This window comes from Poecilia reticulata, linkage group LG11 (genome assembly GCF_000633615.1).
Source record: "Poecilia reticulata strain Guanapo linkage group LG11, Guppy_female_1.0+MT, whole genome shotgun sequence".
Taxonomy (NCBI): Eukaryota; Metazoa; Chordata; class Actinopteri; order Cyprinodontiformes; family Poeciliidae; genus Poecilia; species Poecilia reticulata.
In genome coordinates, this window is record NC_024341.1 from 22,257,033 (window position 1) to 22,275,507 (window position 18,475).

The 18,475-nt window shown below is 41.5% G+C and overlaps 1 protein-coding gene and 1 long non-coding RNA gene across 4 annotated transcripts in view; one reads left to right on the forward strand and one right to left on the reverse strand.

The window, feature by feature from the left end:
- LOC108166721 (uncharacterized) overlaps positions 1-4,654 on the forward strand; it is a 64,606-nt gene extending 59,952 nt beyond the window's left edge. Inside the window, exon 3 of the long non-coding RNA XR_001777072.1 lies at positions 4,002-4,654. This is a non-coding gene — a long non-coding RNA (uncharacterized LOC108166721). The remainder of the gene's footprint in view (positions 1-4,001) is intronic.
- The window catches only part of arhgef40 (Rho guanine nucleotide exchange factor (GEF) 40), a 44,435-nt gene that overhangs the window by 10,965 nt on the left and 14,995 nt on the right, over positions 1-18,475 (reverse strand). For 2 of the 3 annotated variants that reach the window (XM_008422585.1, XM_008422583.2), the window contains exons 4-21: positions 17,890-18,175; positions 15,888-17,022; positions 15,487-15,722; positions 15,199-15,390; positions 14,970-15,084; positions 14,217-14,310; positions 13,999-14,085; positions 12,561-12,677; positions 12,038-12,136; positions 11,800-11,951; positions 9,958-10,096; positions 8,879-8,998; positions 8,284-8,475; positions 6,918-7,433; positions 5,283-5,662; positions 4,667-4,916; positions 3,755-3,844; positions 1,439-1,645 (exon numbers count right to left, since the gene is read on the reverse strand). In XM_008422585.1, the coding sequence (XP_008420807.1) occupies positions 1,439-1,645; positions 3,755-3,844; positions 4,667-4,916; positions 5,283-5,662; positions 6,918-7,433; positions 8,284-8,475; positions 8,879-8,998; positions 9,958-10,096; positions 11,800-11,951; positions 12,038-12,136; positions 12,561-12,677; positions 13,999-14,085; positions 14,217-14,310; positions 14,970-15,084; positions 15,199-15,390; positions 15,487-15,722; positions 15,888-17,022; positions 17,890-18,175 (4,407 nt within the window). The remainder of the gene's footprint in view (positions 1-1,438; positions 1,646-3,754; positions 3,845-4,666; positions 4,917-5,282; positions 5,663-6,917; positions 7,434-8,283; positions 8,476-8,878; positions 8,999-9,957; positions 10,097-11,799; positions 11,952-12,037; positions 12,137-12,560; positions 12,678-13,998; positions 14,086-14,216; positions 14,311-14,969; positions 15,085-15,198; positions 15,391-15,486; positions 15,723-15,887; positions 17,023-17,889; positions 18,176-18,475) is intronic. The other variant, XM_008422584.2, reaches the window with a different exon arrangement.

The following is an 18,475-nucleotide window of genomic DNA, read 5'->3' on the forward strand; positions in this document are numbered from 1 at the left end:
ATTTTTTCTTTCCCTCAGCTTGTATGTGTCAAAAGGTGGGCGAGTATTTTCTGTAAGATAAGATCAGCAAAGGTTTCAAAAGATTCTAGAATATTTACTTGGCTATTTTCACCAGAAAAACCACAGGTCATTTTAAACAGCAGTTTTCAGATCTAGAAACAATCTAAACTTTAGTTTCAGTAGTTTTTTTGCTACTGCCTTGGAAAAAGTATTGAATATTTACAGGTTATTTATTATGTTACAACCACAAATTTCAATGTATTTTGTCCTGGGATTTTATGTGAGTATAGACAGAACACATTACAGTGAACCCTCCATCTATTCTCATCCGATACCAAGTACATGCAGGGCAAGTATGACCGATATCAATACAGATAGTTTTTTGTTAAGTTTGATATGTCAATAAACTTCAGAGCTTTTGGTTGTTTTTGTAGTTTTTCTTTTGAATTACTTTGTCAAATCTTGGGAGAGAATCTGGAAAAAGTTTATATGTGTCTCCAAAATACTAATAACATGATAAACAGGAACGACAGAAACACAAAGAAATTCTTTGCATTTTTTCCCAGAAAAAACTAAAAAAATATATAATTTGAGAGCAAAACAAAAAATCTTTCCTGAGGTGAAGTTGAGTTGAAATTACTAGATGGAATCAGACTAGTGTCGATTGATCGATACTGATATCGACTTGGTATTGATAATATGGATATTTTTGGATCGATCTGCCCACCCGTATGGAACAGTATTTGCAGATTTTTCTGTGAATCCAAATTATTTTCAGAAAACCAGTTTGTTCCCAGATTTGTTTGCAGAGTATATCTAAAATATTTGAAAGAAAGTGTAACTTGGGAAGCTGAAATATTAGCTGGAACACTACTTGACAAGCTATTGGCTGACATTTGTAAAGCAGCCAATCCAGGAGTGCTTTTATCTGTCCTTGGTGCTGATTGGCTGTACACCCAGGAACAGAAATAAGGAATATGCAATATGTAATAATGCATATTAAGTATTGCTAATGTGTTTGAAGTTTTAAAATTGGCGTTCTTATAGGCGGTCTCAAATATTTACGGATTTCAAGTTTTTCTTTGTAAAAATAGTGAACCAATATCGGTTTCCTTCCAAATGTCCAGTTATGTGGTTCTTTGTGTCACATAAAAATGTTGACACAATATGATGCAGTTCTTAGTTGTAATGTGATACTATTTTGAAGTTAGGGTATGCATGCTTATTTTTAAAACAATATTTAAACATTGTGAACTAATGCCTACTTGAATCTCTATTAATTGCTGAATGAAAATGGATAAAAACTGAAGTGAAAAGATTCCCCTCCCTTCCCCCCAGCCTGACCTCATCAAAATTATTTAGGTTTTTCCCATCTAAGAAAAGAAAGTGGGACTTGACAGTTGCAGACTGTGATAAAATGTGGGACAGGCGCTCTCACCGGACAGCCGACGATGAGGTCACTGGCCCTGAGGTCCTCGCCGTGCCGCTGGGCGTGTCTCAGGACGGAGAGGGCGGAGTCTGAGGCCAGATTTAAACCCCCCAGCTCCTCCAGGGCCTCGCAGTACTGCTCCAGCCTCTGAATGGGAGCCTGCAGGCAGTAAGGGAAAGACAGAGGGGAGACGGGGGACGCCTGGGGGAGTTTGGACTTTGGATGGGGGTTGGGAGGGGGGGGGGGTGACAAGAGCAGAAATGTAGAAACATGAATAAATGCCACCTCTAACTCTGCTTTGGGTTCACATCAGAAAAACTGTCTAATGTGTGGGTGTCACTCTCTAAGACCAACTCAAAAAACTGCTGCGGATCAGACATCTCTCCGTGGCAACCGTATCCGCTGACACAGTGAAATGTCTGAAGCTGCCCAACAGAAACTCCTCAGGGACTTTTCAAGGAACGATTTAAAGAGTTTGAGTTGTAGCCTAAAACTTTCCCAGAGGTCAGTCTGATTGGCAAACACTCAAAAATGCAATTCATGAAGGTCCAATCATGCAAATCGTAGAACTTAAAGGGGTAGTTTATTATTTCTGAAGCTAGTTTCTGCTGGAAGGTAAGAAGCAGTTCATGTTTTCTCTGTATTGGGTAACATAATGGGGTCTTCATTTAGTAAAAGTAGCTCGGTCTGGAGGATAATGTTACCAGCCTCTAAGACAGTGGTGTCCAAACTTTTTACTATTATGCTAAATGCAGGAACAGCAGGAGTTAAATCCTTTGAGAACCTGGAAGCCCCTTAATTTTCTCTGGAGTATTAAGCTAAAAGCTACTCAGTTAATAATTTGTAGTCAACTCTAAGCTTATAAAACATCATAGCAGCTTATGGCAACACTATTTTATAAACCTATAGAAATTAAACTATTTTGAAGTAGACATGCTAACTCTCAGCTAAACTTAGGGTTAAGTTAGTTTGCACTTCATCACCAATGGTGTTTCAATTTTGTTTTTGTTTTTTTCATTATTTTATGATTTTTAAAAAAAATTACTTTACGGTTTGGTTAATTGAAATAAATCAACATGTTCAGTGTGGAAATCCATAGACATCAATGTAAATATCTGTTTGGTACAAAATGTGTGGTGATATAAAGTTTATTTTTAAAGAGTATTTGAATGAGTTGTGACAAAATGTTTGAAACAGGGGAAATCAACTTTCCTCTGATTAGCTAAAGTTAGCTCGATGCTCTAGTAAGGTGTCCTTTTTATTTCTCCAAACCTAAAATGAAAGACATTAGGAAGTGAGTTTATTTTTTAAGTTTCTAACATCAAGCCTCCTACTAGATATAAACTGATAGTATAATAATGGGGCTGTATGGACATTCGTGTTGCCATGACAAATTCAACTAAGTTGAAAAAAGCTTAACTTTTTTTTTTCTGGATGCTATATTATGTTTAGAATGCAGAATATTAAAAATACAAAAAAAAAACAATAAACGATTTTTGGATTTTGCAGTTTTCAGCTAAAGCTATTCAAAAAGAACTAGTCTTGGAGTTTAATTTGGAAATCCCTTTTCATCCTGAACCTCCCACAACAACAACAAAAAAAAACCATGAACAAGTTGAAAGCCTTGCTGCTCCTGTTTTCACTCCCATTAAATGATCACCATCAGCCAGCATGCCGTTCCACAGCCATTACCATAACCATAAACCTGCCCATTCCCATTATCTACCATGTGTTCAAGCTGCTGTAACAGAGGCAGGTTGTGCCATCACGAGCGCACGCTGCCACCTGCTGGTGGTCGGCCTCACTTTCCAGGACTCCCTTCGAGATCTCCGGCGCTTTGATCTCTTCGTGTAAAGTCTTGGTGGTAATCTCATCATGCTGTTGATGGATTAGTTTTAGCTAATTGTAGCTTGGATGCTCAAATTACTTTCTCTATAATCTGCCTTTAATTGGCTTTTCCGGTCTTATATTGAACGTATAATTAGCATCACTGTATACAGCTTAATTGCTGCCACTGACATATAAAGCTACTTTGATTGGTTTGTGCTTGAGCACAAAAAATACTTGGACTGATATTCTTGTTTTGTTTTTTTTTTTATTTTATTCTGAAAACATGTTTTAGTTCATTTTTGGCCCAAAGTTGTTCCATTTTCTTTAGCTTAAATTATGATTTTTTTTTTTTTAAATTTATGAGTTGACTGTATGTTGGGGGGCGGGGAGGCACTGGAGCAAATTATGAATGTCTTGATAATAAATCTATGTGAGTAGAACCTGCCTTTTGTATTCAAATGTTGAAATGACCAGGAAACAATTGTTGGTTCTTACCTTAAAGAAGTCAGCTGCCTGTGTGACCAGAGGAGAATCCATTTCTGGTTTAGAGCGGATGTAGTGGGAATACTGGAGAAATTCCTCCCGCTTTGGAAGCATGGAGGAGAGGGGGAAATAAAACATTACAGTGTGTTTTTATGTTAGCTGTCATTTAAATAAGCACAAAGTAAAATATAAAGTTTAAATTGAATAATATACCGTTTGTTATTTGAATTTAATTTACATTTTTATTGATGTTTTGCAGAACCATTTCAGATGGAATGGTGAGTACTTAAAGACAACTCAACTGAAATTAATCTCTGATATAAAGCTCACATTTTGTTGCTAAATCGAGGGGCTTTCTGTATTTTTAAGATTTCTGGACCACTTGTGTTTACATCAACTTGATTGTCATAAATATTTAGATGAGGCAGACTTCAGATGGGCCTTTATTTTATTTAGTGAAAATACAATTTAAAAAAAGAGGTTTGAACCATGTTTTGTGTAAAATTTGCTCTGTATGTAAAAAAAAACAAAAAAAAAAAACAGTCCTAATAAATTATGTTAATTTGAACCTCACAAGCTTTTCCGGCAGGGTTGCTTTAACAACGTTTTTGTGTATGTGTGGTTTCGGGAACTGACGGTCTGACAGACAACACCCTCATTTCCTCGCTGTCCAACCATGACATTTGCCGCACCCCCCTGACCGTCATGCTAAGGCTGCTGGAGGGTTTAACGTCTTTTTGTTTTTACAATATAAGCTTCATAAGGGTGTGGGTTTTTTCAATATGGCCATTAAAAAAAAAAAAAAAAAAAAGCTTTAATTATCCTTTTACCAAAGCTTGTGAATTTCTAATAGCTAGACTTTGAAACATAGATAGTGGCAGTAAGGTCACTTGCTGTACCTTCCCAGCAGATATTGGGACTTACATATTTGCTGAAGCAGTCCTGTTGCAACAAACTCTGCACAAGAGCGCCCTCCATGGCAGGGAGCAGGTCCCGCGAGTGAAAGGCAGTGAGGCTGCCCCAGTTGGGGAAGAGCGTGTCTCCCTTCCCCCTGATGGAGGCCGGGGTGTCGGAGAGCTCCAGCAGGGGCAGGTAGGTCTCTTCAACTCCCTTCAGGACGGCGACGTACTGCCGCTCCGAGCTCAGCATCCTGCACCAGAGCAGGTACAGTTTACTGCGGGACAAATGGGGGGGAAAAGCGATGGGAACAAGAATCGGTTAATGCGAATGAGAAAGTAAATAGTTTTTTTTTTCAAATGAGAAACAAACATGAAAGAAAAAGCAGAGATATTGGAGGGAAGCCGTAGCAGCAGGCAGTGGATGGAGATCAAAGAGACGATGATGAAAAAATGATCACAGATTGCACGCTGATTGATCCCCCCCCAAAATGATGCATGCATTTTCTTTTTCATCTCAGCCCCGCTTAATCTAATTTATTCAGTGGGTTGGACTTGGGAATTTTAGGCCAAGCGTGCACTCAGCTAAACTTCGACATCCTCAAAGACAATTTATAGGAAAATGAGAGTAAAATCCAACGCACCTCTGTGCAGTTGACCCGGTCCTGTCTGTCCCCATGTCCCTCTCCGTTCTTCCGAGCAGGACATGTTGCCGCGGCGACCCTGTGTGATCCACAACTTCTTTGCTGCTGACCTCTACACCTCGGATCAGCACACCACCTCCAACTCCACCTGCTACTCCGACGCCCCACCCGGGAATAGCTGCCGCCATGCTGGTGGCGATGACGGGGTCCGCCATGTTCTTTCGCCCCAGCCAAGACATGGGTGAGGAGCGGCTTGCCCCGCCGACGGGGGACTCCGGCTTGGGGGTGGCGGTGCCTTTGCGGGGGGCCAGGAGAGCCTGGAGGTCAAAGCTGGGGTGGCGCTTTCTGGGAGGCTTGGGAGGGAGCGGGGCCTCTGGGGGCTGGAAGATCATTTACATGGAAATTTGTTAACAGCTATTATTATTGGTACCCCTTGAATTTTTCCACTTCTGGTCACATTACAACAGCAAAGATGCAATCTAGTGGTATTCCATGTGATAGAAGGAGATAATGTGATGTATAGTGATGTAAATGTAAATGAGCAGCCTTTGCTAACAATCCCAGGTTGCTCCTCAGTTTTGATTGAGAGTTCTTTTGAAACGTTGATGCCTGTTGTCTCAGATATCTGGTTTCCTGAGCGCCAACATTTATAAATGGCCATATCTTCTTCATTTCTTTTTTTGACTTTAAACAAAGTCAAAATTGACTTTGTTTAAAGTCGATAATCCAGACTTTTAGAATCTGTTCCTGAACAGTTTTAGGGAAGAATTCTTTTTAAACTTTAAGAGAAGTTGTCTTTGAAATTTGGTCTCCTGAGTGCTGATGTTCAAATAGCCATATCTGCCTCATTTCTTTTTAGATTTCCATGTGTTAGTCAAAATTGGAAAGCTTAGAATCTACATTTTCAGAATGTGTAAATAACCTGAAGAGACTTGACCTTGATTGCACCCAATCACGTATATATCTGAAAAGTGTGGCCTGCATTTCTTTCTCATGCAGATCAGGGAGCAACCTGTGGAGTCTTTAGTTAAGAAGAAAGGTGTTGAACTCATAGGAAGTCCCATTTGCTGGTTGCTAAAAGTCCTGTAGGGGGCAGTAAACACATGAAAAATGTGTTCTGGTCAGATGAACCCAGAATGGAATGTTTTGGTCTTTATGTAAAGTGTTGTGGGAGGTGGGAAAGTAACACTGCACATCGCCACTGACACGTCTCCACTAAGAATCATTGTTGGTGGCAGCATTATGGTGTGGGGGCCTCTTCTTCAGTCGGGATGAGCATAGGGAGAAGGATGGAACTAAATCTTAAGAGAAAACCTGCGAAACCCCAGTCTCGAAAACCTGAGACTGGGCTGAAGGTTCACCTATTGCTGCTCTAGAAGCCATTTACTCCTCAAGGGAGTGAATACTAATGCTCAGTTTTTTTAGATTTTCATGAAATAAATGTTGATGATCAAGTATCATTTGGTTTGAACAACAGTTATGCAATGATGTGTGCTGGTCTGTCACATGAGCACTGCAAAAACATGAAATCACGCCACGTATGTTTTATCCAGTTTCTAGTCCAAATATCTTGGTACACTTAAGAAGAAGACAGAACAGATATGATGTAATGAGGACAAACAGAAACCAACTCACACTTTTCTTCCCAGGATTCAGAAGGTTCTGCAGGAACTTCCCTCCACCGGCTCCTCCCGCTCCACCTCCATTCCCCGCTGACCCGTCCCTTCGGTTCCCTTTGTCCTCTCCTATCTTCAGCGTGGAGCATGTCTGAGGCCTGAACAGCGACGCCAGGGACCCCCAGGACTGCAGGCCCCCATCCCCTCCTCCGAGCCCCCAGTCGCCCTCCCCGTCGGGCCCCACCAGGTCCCAGAAGGTGCTGCTGGAGGGCGTCTTGGCCTTCCCCTGGCCGTGGCTCTGTGTCCGCTCGGAGTGGAGGAAACGAGGTTTGACCTGCGCCACGGTCCGCTGGTAGCGCTCCACTGTCTGGGTCCAGAGGTCCAGGAGGGCCCCGCCTCCCAGCTCCATGGCTAAGGACCGTGCGTCCTGGAAGCGAGACGGGGGGATCGGAGGAAGGGACGCCAGCGGGCAGGTGGAAGAGGAGGCGGTGGGGGAGGAAGGGGTGGAGGAGACCGCATCGCACCACTGGGTCGCCTGAATACAAGGAAGTACAGTTCAGTTAAATTAAATCCAGTTTCATTGTTTAAGTAGCAGCCAGGTCTGAAACCTGGGAGTAGTGACCTGAACCTTCAAAGTCATATAAAGTCGGTTACAAAGTCGACCTTCCATCACCTGAAGAACATTTCCAGGATTAGAGGACTAATGTCTCAACAAGATCTAGAGAAACTCATCCATGTGTTTATCTTAAGTCACATTGATTTCTAGAACAGTGTCTTCACAGGTCTGTCCAGTAAATCAAACAGCTGCAGCTGATCCAAAATGCCGCTGCTCGTGTTCTCACTAAAACCCAGAAGATGGAGCACATAACACCAGTTTTAAAGTCCCTGTAGCTCAGAGAATAAGCTTTAAAATACTGCTGTTAGTTTATAAATCACTGAACGGATAAGCACCACAATACATTAAAGATCTGCTGTTGTTGTATCAACCTTCCAGACCCCTCAGGTTCTGGTTCTGGTTCTGCTCTGCATCCCCAGAACCAGAACCAGAACCAAAACCAGAACCAAACATGGAGAAGCAGCATTCAGCTTCTACGCACCACAAATCTGGAACAAACTTCCAGAAAACTGCAAAACAACTGAAACACTGAGTGCCTTTAAATCTAGACTAGAGTTGATTTTGAACCATAACAAATGAAACATTGACCAAGACATTTGATGTGTCTGATTTTGGTGATGGCACTCATCAAAATGTAATGTTTATCAATTGCTGACTGTATGGTGTTTTCTTTGAAACTTTGTAATTGTTAAAACTGGAATGATTGATTGAAAGCAGAGTTAGAAAGGGGAAGACATTGATGCCTCAGCGTCGCCCTGCGCCGTGTTACCTCTGTCAGTGTGGACAGCAGCCTCTGGGTGTTGTCCAGAGTGGTCCAGCAGTCGGACAGACAGTGGGACATGTCTCTCAGCTTCTCCCTCACTGGGGGGAGACGGATCTGGATGTCGCTGAGGCCGGCCCAGTTCAGCTCGCACCAGCCCTCCAGATCGCTGAGCACCGACAGAGTGTCGCTGTGCAGCTCCTGAAGGAGGACGAGATATTGAGTTCAGTTCAGTTCAATTCTACATTGATAACAGGTTCTTTATGATTCATTTGATCATTTTTCAAACCCTTTTCAAAGACTGGTTATTTTGTTAGACACAAATCAGTCAAAACATTATGACCATTGTTAGAATTAAATGGGTGGATGGACGTCCTTAGACGTCTGCTTTTGGGCTGTTAGCAATAAATCCCATAAAGCCTTGTGGCTTGTGGCATCTCTGTGGATTAAATTTTCCACAGACAGACACCCTCAGATCAGCAGACTGGATCTAATTCCCACTATGAGCTCTTATGACGTCTGATGATTTTTGATTACATTTCCTTTTTTTGCGTGAAACTGCTGCCGTTGCACTAATAAAAGTGCGTTTTTGTGAGTCACTCACGTTGGCCGTTTCTCTGAACGTTCTGAACTTCTGCTGCTTCAGCGACAGCCTGCTGAGAGACAGAGGAGGGTCCTTGTATTCCTCCAGCTGGGACTGCACTTGCTCAATCTCCTTGTCACACTGTGGGTCAAAGGTCGACAGAGACAGGAAGGGAAGGTTAGTGGTGGAGGGGGCATGAGTTACTACGCAACATGAAGTCACAGAAGAAGACGGCAGAAGAGAGGGAATGAAGACGAGGAAATCTGAGGCTGTTGCTACTGGTGTTTTGTCTGGCTGTGATGTGGACAGGAAGTGAGAAAAAAAACGTGAGAAGAAGAAGTGAGTCTAGGAGTTTCCACCAAGTCCATTTTGAGCACGAAAAAGGGAAGTAACAACAAGGATGAACAGTAGTACAAACCCCCTGTAAGTAGATGTAAAAAATTGAGGACAAAAGTTTTCCTATCCTGATCATTGCCTATATGCAGTTCCTCTAAATTCTCATCTCCCTTCATTGCTCAGTCTGAAGATTTCTCCCATTGGCTTGGATCCCTCCGGTAGAATTTACGCCGGTCCAATCATTGAACAGAAGAAGTTGTGACATTGATTTTCTGTGCTGTTTTAGAATTTTAGACTACCTGCCTGTAGTTTTAGCAATGGCAGCGGAGGAAGTCATACATTCACTTCCTCCGCTGCCATACTTCCAAATATTGAAGAAACATTTGTTGGCTCTGCATTTCTTTCTTTGCACAGGGGGATGGTTATTTACAGTGCAGGCAATTTCCTATTACTGAGAGACATTACATATGTCATGGCAAAAAATTAGCGATTGGGCCAAACGTTAGCGATTGGTCCAAATGTTAGTGACTAGGCCAAATTTTAGGGATTGGATCAAACTTAAGCAATTAGGTAAAGTTTAAAACCTTAACAGATTTCATGCCTCCAGCTATCAATTGTTTGTTGAGGGCTCAGACCCTCTGTACGAAGCAAAGCACAGAACTAGAGGCTGGATTTTACCAGGCTAACGTTAACCTTTCAAATGATTGTTTTTTTATAAATCGTTAAAAAAAAAAAAAACGTTAAATAAGTAAAACCTCATACACCTTTTCCAGTTTGTCCACCATTCCTGCCAGTCGTCCCAGTGCTTCCAGGTCACGACCTCGCCGGTTGGAAACCTGGACGAGCCGATGGAGGGCATCGTCCACGCCGTCGTAGAGTTGCGAAGTAGCATTGAGAGCAGCCCTGTAGAGGACCAGAATGTTTCTGTTTTTCATTCAAAAAATTACGGTTATTTCCATCTGGTTTGTATTTCTCACAACTTTTCTGAATTTACCAGAGAGTGGTGTTTAAACCCAACTTAGCTCAACCAAACAATATTTCTAACAGGAGCCATTCATGTCATTTAAGACCAAACGAGTCACAGAGGTGGCCCAATTACAGCGGTTGTATGTCATGACTTTGCTGTAATCAAAAAAGTCTTGTTGTTTTGTCTAATTATCAGCCTGATTAAAAATCTTAACCCTGAGTGGAGCATTTTAACAAAGAAAGCAAACTGCAGCAGGTAGGAATATTTTGCTTCTGTGACAAAAAAACCCCCCAACATGACACATTCAGGCAACTGTTTTAGACCCGATGACTGAACAACATGTTTCATCTTCTGTATCCACAACAAACTAGAAGACTGTTTGCTTTGATGTGAATATAGATTTGTTTCCCCTGACTGCTCTTTTTGTGAAACCTAAATGTTTCAAATTTTCATTCAGACATTAATACCAGACCAGGACATCTTGAGAAAACGAACATAAAAAAGTTTTTAATTGATTATTTGATCTTTTAGAGAGAAAAAACTATTTGAACCAACTATCTGAGTCTTTGCCATCACTGTGGAGGCATGTCAGCCCGCTCTTCCTAGCAGAATTGTTTTTGTTTTTTACCACATCTGAGAGCTTTGTTTGTTTAAGGTCACACCACAACATCTCAATTGGATTTAAGTCTAGACTTTGACTAGGCAATTCCAAAACCTGAATTAGGCCTGTTTTTGACTAAAGGAGTCAAACTTGTGGTTAAGCACATAATTCTTGATTTTACAGTAGAGGGTAAATACCTCTTCAGGTTGGTTTTGATAACTTTATTCGTTTTTCTTGTTTTAAAAATCTAAAATATTTAGGTTTCAAAAGAGAAGAAACATATAAGAGGAAACAGTTTTTTACATTCCTGCAGTCGTACTAATGGCATATACAACCAGTTTCAGTTTGAAGTAGTTCCCTATAAACTCTTGCTATATGAACGGTACGTGGGGGTAGGGTGTGTTGCGGCTGAACCACTAACTACTTTCAGAATGTCGTAGGAGGATGCATCATCAGCTGAGTGGCAATGCCAACACTAACAAACAAAGCTCAGTTTGTTATCTGCCTGGTTTTCAATGCGTAGTCTGTAATGATATATGGTCAAAGACTTGACAAGATGTAAAGATAGCCAAAAAAACCGGGTGCCATGTCTGATAAGAGGGACAAAAACCTGCAGTACATACCCAAAACAAAAAGGCCAGATGTTCTATTGGCACAAAAGTAAATTATGTGCCTCAAGTAAAAGTATTCACACCCTAGTCATGAAGCAACTAAAACGTTCAGCGGGTTTTATGGGTTTTATGGGATTATGGGATTATGTCATATATATATATATATATATATATATATATTATGGGATTAATTTTATGGGAATATGTCATAATCCCATAAAACCCGCTGAACGTTTTAGAGAACATCCATCTGAACTACAGATGAATGTGTGAACATTTCAGTATTAGTTTAATTCCACTTCACTATTTTTTCATACTTTGTCTTCAGTCTATCACACAAAATTCCAATGAAACAGTAAAATTTGTGGGTGTCGCATAACAAAAATGATTTAATATGAAGCTCCAGGTGAACTCAGGTGTGTGGTACCTGCAGTCAGGTGACCACTGCGCCAGTCCGGATGAACAGTTAGTCAGTCCTGCTAACCAGGCTCCGCCCCTCTGCTGCAGTTCAGTTAAGCGTTGGTCAGCCAGCACACTCGCCATGAGCTGCCTGTGTTTGTCAATGCTCTGAGGGACAGCCTGGACGAGATCATTGTTTCAACATTTTCAGACCTCTTTCCGACAAACGAGACAAAGCATGTGATGATGTAGTAACCGCAGTCAACCTTGATGTCATTCGGCATCTCCTCCGTCTCCAAGGACTGCAGGGCTTCTCCAAGCAGAGAGAGGGCGCTCTCACAACGCTCTGTCAGTTTCTCCAACCTCTGTTGGGGGGCAGATGAGTAAAGCAAATGTGAAGGTTTGGTTGAAGCTTTCCTTTTCCTGCCTTTAGCTAGCCTTCTGCATTTTTGTGATCATTGGCTTCACATAAACTGGAGGAATGAAAACTACAAACAATGTTTTTGGGGAAACTATCCCACCAGATTTAATCAAGAATGTACGGAAATAAATTATAAGATTCTGACTTTAACGCGAAATTTTTGATACTGCGCCAATCTACATCAAAATCCAAATAAAACACTTTAGGTGTATGTCAGTTGTGTTGTCATTATATGGAAAATAATCACTAAACTGATCAAAATCAGAATTCTGAGGAAAAAAAGTCAGAATTGATTTTATTTTTTTCAGTGGCCCTAATCCTCTGAACGGAACAAATGTCACCAAAACAAAGCAAAGCAGGATTTTTACCAGTCTGAATGTCAGCCAGTCTGAGTGAGTGTGACTGAAGTCTCCGTCCAGCTGTTTTGGAAGCTGCTGACTGTCTACGTATTGCTGAAGGACTCCTGTACTGAGCACTATGTGGATCTGAGGAGAGAATGTAAAGATGCAATAAAAGATTAGCACCAGGACAGGATGAGAAAGTCTGGCAAATAGTATCACAAGCGCCGAAAAACCAGGTGAAAATCCAGGAGAACTCTTCTCTCCTAACAGTTTTAACATCATTTGGGCGGGATTTTCCTTTAACAACCAAAGGTTTGGTGCTGCCAAGCCGTAATGCAAACCACATGTCACAAAGAAATTTGCTCTGCAAGTGTGCATGAAAAACATGTGAGCTGACAGATGCAAGTTCTGACTTGATTCATAGAGGAACTTGCAATGTGTAAATGTGCAGAATGCACCCCAAGGCTTAAGCACAAAGTGAATTTATTCCAAGGCAAATGGAATCCAACATAATATAACTAGAAGAAATCAGAATAGAAAGTCTGTTTATAGTTATGTTAAAGAGATTTTTTTTTTGGAAACAGGGTTCTGTTGTTTAGTTACAAAGAAGCAGTAGCTTATGTGCAACTGTCTGAACAAGTCTAATGTGGTGAAATAACAAATAAATTTGAATGTATGAGTTAATAACTGCTGGGTTCAGATTAAATAAAAATTTTCTGGTAGGTTAGGTAGGCTTACACATCCATTTAAAATGTCTACTGCCAGATGGTGAAAACAGCAAAATCACTGAAATACACCAAAAACCCGAGGCCGTATGGGATATGCTTACATCTTATGTTGGACTTGCCTGGCTTACTTAGTTATTGTTTATATTAATTAAAATCCAACTGTATTAAAATAACAACATTGTTAGCAAAACATAAATTCATTAAAAAAAAAGAAACAGAAAGTTGCCGCCCCCGAAACTCAGTGCTCTGAGCTTCCACCCCAGAGAGGCCTTTTTAAAGTCTGGCCCAGCCCATAATGCATCATCTTTCATATTAAACATTATTTGTAAGAGGCCATGGGCCTCCACGTCTTTTCAAAATAAAACTTGCATGAACAGTTTTGGAAATGGCCATTTGCTCAACTTTAAAGTAAGAACTACTCACTGATTTTTCAGACTTGGGGAGTTTAGACTGCCGTCTGATGCAGGTCAGACTGTGACATTTAGAAGTACACTTAATTACATTTTCTTTTAAAGTTACTCTTAGGATAAGAAATATAGTTAGTAATAGTTCCCTTCCCTGGAGTAGAAAGACATCATGTTGCAGTGAGTTTGTAGAAAACTCAATAAATCCTCTGAATTTTGGAACCCTAGCAGATAGTAATCCGGACCAACATTTACATGAGTTTAGCCATTTTTAAATACTCTAAATGTTTTCACATTTGTGTGAAATAGCGATATATTCCTAGATATTGTCACCTCTGTCCCATCTAGAGCTAAGGAAAGGGACTCCTGCTGCTCCTCCACCAGGACCAACACGGACCCTAGACCGCCAGGAACCAAGACCTGGAACACACACAGAAAACACATGTGTTTGTGCTACCAACCCTTCTGTAGGATAATTAAAGCACACAAGCAAAAAAAAAGAAAATTGGCACATTTGTCTTAACAACTCCTTTGTTTTTCCTTCGCCTCACCTGGAACCGTTTAAGAGCAGAAAGGCAAAGACTAGATGGTTTGGAGCATCTGCTGTCTATTAGCACAGTTAGTCCCTTTTCTTTGGCTTCGGGCCTGATGGGGGATGATAAACAAAGGTGAATGTAAGATTAAAACAGTTTTTAAAGAAAAAGTGTTTTCAAAGAGTCACAGTGGTCAGAAAAGTTTGTAAATCGGAAAGTATGTGTTTAATATGAGTCGTGTAAAAAGCTTAAGACAAATAAGTACCTGTTAAAGCATCAATGGCCTCTTTCACAAACAGTCCTCACCTTAAACTCGCAAAGACAGGCCCCGAATCACAAATCAAGCTCTTGATATCCTGCACACCTGTGAGCTTAAACCCTCTTAAGAGACGGGGTCATTTAGACCCCACGAGTTTTTTAATCCGTGCGCAATACAGCGATCCCCGCTGGACTGCGCAATTCAAAATCTTCTCTCGTTTTTTCCCCTAAGAGAAATGTTGGTAATTAAACGTTCCTCAACACTCTACCTTTAAAAACTAAAAAACATGCATGGGTTTCAAATATTTTTTATTGCAGACGTTGTGTGACGAATGCTTAGGGTGACCTTGTCCTATTGCAATCAAAGATTATTTTCTGGCTTTTTACATCTTTACCAGCATTGTCAGTAGAGGTGGAGTATGTTGTTGCTGTTGTTATACAGAGAAACATTGTGAAATAAGAAGATCATGTGCCAGAATCAGAACAATATTTAGTGGACACACACAAGCTCACCGAGTGATCCGGTGGTAACAGGAAAGAACCCGTGCCACCTCCTCCGAGCAGAACCCCTCCTCAGAAGCACCTGCATCTGTGAAAACCAGAGCTCGCCCCAATCTGTCCACTGTACCTGTAGAAATGAGGTGTCTGTAATTAAAGGTAAACTGCTACCCTGTCTCTATGTGACAGGCTTGTTTGGAAGAAATGCAGAATAAACAGGAAGGACTGAATGAAAGGAGGTCACCTGTCAGCTGCAGCTTCCCTGACTGAAGTAATTCTGTATCCAGTTCCCTTAAAAGCGCCGGCTCTTTAGAGGTAACACCATTTATCTGGTCAGGACACGTCTCCGGTGATCCAGCCTCCACAGTCAAGTGGTTAAATGAAGATGTGCTTGACTGACCATTGCACACAGGCGACGATCCATCTTCTGTCTCAGCTGGAAGATGGAAAAAACAGAAATAGCACTACAGGAATACCAGGGGGACTAAAAAAAATAAAATATTGCTGCGGCTGAATAGGTTTTTCCACCCACCTCCACTGCCTTTCCTTGTGTTTTTCTTCCCTTTAGTGTCAATTGTGGGCACTCCATCAGGTTTGTCAATCTTTTCTGTTTCCTCTGCCTTCTTTTCTTCTGGGATTAGCAGCTTTGTAGTTGCAGAGTGGGCTGTAGGACTTGGTAGAGGACTTTTACCCTGTAGTTTTGTGCCTTTTTGGTTTTTGCCACCAGACCTAGCCTTTCCTTTGCCGCCCTTTCCCTTCCGTTTCCTCCTAAACACAAAGCACAGGAAGATCTTACTGAGGTTACAGTAGAGGGGATAGAGTATCATTTTTTCATTAGTTGGAGGTTTCTTTGTGCCATCCAATTCAGTGTAATACGCATGTGTTCGAATAAGGAAAGTATGTAATCGTAAGAAAAATTTAACATTTCCATACCGTGGAGCTCTGAATCCGGCTGTTTTAACTTCTTTTCCTCTGGGACACACTCTGTCCTCTGTCTGCCCTTCAGCCCTTTCATCTGGAATCTTCGGGTTTGATGAGTTCCTCGTCTTAGACTGAACGTTGGCTGTATCTTTGCTTTCAGAGACTCCAGTAAATAGCTTCTCTGGTGCGTCCGATGTTGGCGTAACAGCATCGTTGTCTCCACTCAGTGGTTTATCTGCATCCTCAAACACAGAGTCTGAATGTGAGCCATGATCCGATTGGCCCTCAACGTCATGGCCACTTTTATGGCTTAAGTCGTAGATTTCGTTTGTTATTAAGCTGTCGCTTCTCTGGGAGTCTTTATTTTGGTGTCCATCTTGGGATGGTTGTGGGAACCCGTTGCTGTCTCTTTCCTTGCCCACACCAGGTCTCCTTTCTTTTAGTGGAACATCAAAATAAGGGCCGCAGCTTTCCAAGCTATTGTTGTCCCTGCTTGTTTTATCTCCTTCATCTGAGTCATGAGCAGAGGAGGAGTAAGACTGTCTTACTCTGGCAGATCCTGAAACCGTTGTTGGAGGCTTTGCTGGTAGCAAGTCATCCTTTGGATTTGCCTCCTTCTCTTTGGTACTATAGGCACCCCGAAAGCTTCCCGATCTTTCAGGTTTTGCATAACCCCATGCTTTTCCTTTGCGAAGTTTGATGGCCTTACCTCTCCTGCATAAGGGCAAAGTTCTGGTCTTACAAATCCCATGCATCTCCAAGTACCTCTGCTTGGTATCAACCCCTCCATCAGGTCCTCCTCTGGGCTCCAAAAGCTCCACATAATCCCCATCCATCTGAGGCTGCCTCGCAGTCCGCCCAAGGCCGTCTTCACTGCGCCGCCGTCTGATGGCAGGGTCAGACTCCATGCAATTTGGTGGTAGACTGTCATCGTCTTCATCGTCCCAGGACCAGGAGTCCATGTCTCCTGAGGAGGAGCCACCCCACCCTCCGAGGCTGCTGCCCCCCTCACTGGAAAGGCGCTTGGAACCCAGGCCAAGCTCCTCAGAAGGGTCATGGAGGAACTTTGGGTAGACTATTTCCTTCCACGGCACTCTTACCACACCATCGCATGTGCTGACCAGACAGGTGTCGAGTCCCCCTCCAACTAAGCAAAAGATGGCAAAGGATGGAGTTCAAACAAATATTTAATTTAAAAAAGTAGTTTACAGTTATGCTAAGAAGCAACCTAATCTGATTCTATATTTTTAGATTCCAGGAGGTAAAAAAATGAGCTGGAGAAATGTAAATATTACTTCAGATAAACTTCAGATTAGCTTAGTCATTGCTTAATGTTTACACAGAAAATCTAAATTACAAGCCTGAATAATTTATTCCAAACAAACTTTAACATTGATTGACTGGTTTAGTTGGTTGTTTGGTTTATTCATAGGTCATAAACTGTCACAACAAACAGTCATGTTTTTATTGTCAAGGCTTCTCTTATAAAGGCTCTTTTGTTATTTCTAGGCCTGCTAGAGTATGATCAATGTTGAAGTGTTTTGGCTGCTATAGGTTGCAAAATTTCTCTTTCAGGAAGTTCACAGTCACTTCAAACAAAGCCAAAGGGATAAGTGTTTTCCAATCCTTGGCTCAATGGATGCATGTCCACTTAAGATGGAGAACGACTGTGACCTGGATAATAACTGGCTTCCATGCTGTTGTGAACGATCAGGCTCAGTTCTGCAGACTCACTTATACAATTATCATTTGTTTCATGGCTTATTAAGTATAATTTTGTGAGCACAATCTTCAAAACGGCTCAACTCGCAGATGCGTTGCCTCGAAAATGATTTTCTTCTCTTTAAAAGAAAAAGCATAACTGGATTTTGAAATGCTGAATATCAACAAAATGCTAAACTCTGTATTTAACGATCTCAAAACATGAAAATCAAAAGGGAAAAATAGCTTTGTAGCTGAGTGTTGCTTCCTCTTTTAATTAACTATGTCAGTCAGACAGATAGAGGAAGTTTACCTTCTCTCTTGTGACCCCGTTCTTTGTTGATACTGTGGAGCCACTCAGAGGTGAACACCAGGGGATGCTGTGACTCGGGCACCAAGATTTCTTGCACAGTGCGACCTCCGGGTGCCAGACATTTCAGGGCCAGTCGTGGGCAGCGAGTAGAAAAGGGCACCACCTGCAGGTAGAAGTCATTACTGCGCAGGAGCCTCCAGTCCAAGGTGGAGAGCTGAACGACCACTTTCTCTCCCAGGCAGAGGGGCCAGCCAGAGTGAAGGAACAAGCATCCCAAATACTGAGACTGGGAAATAATAGGGTACATAGATTAGCGAGAGACAAAAAAAAATTATTTACAAAATGTATATTTAATTTGAACATCATCAGAGTCATTTATTCATTAATACAGTCTGTAAGTCTGAAACATAATGGTTATTTTCATAAACATTCTTGGAAGTTATGAAAACTACATAACGTCCAAATTTTACCTGGTAAAATGTTACAAATTTTTACCAAATTTTACCGGGTACTTTTCAGGAAAGTAATCGGTGAGCTCTGGATTGACAACGAGTATGTTTCAGGAAAGTAATCAGTGTGTTCTATA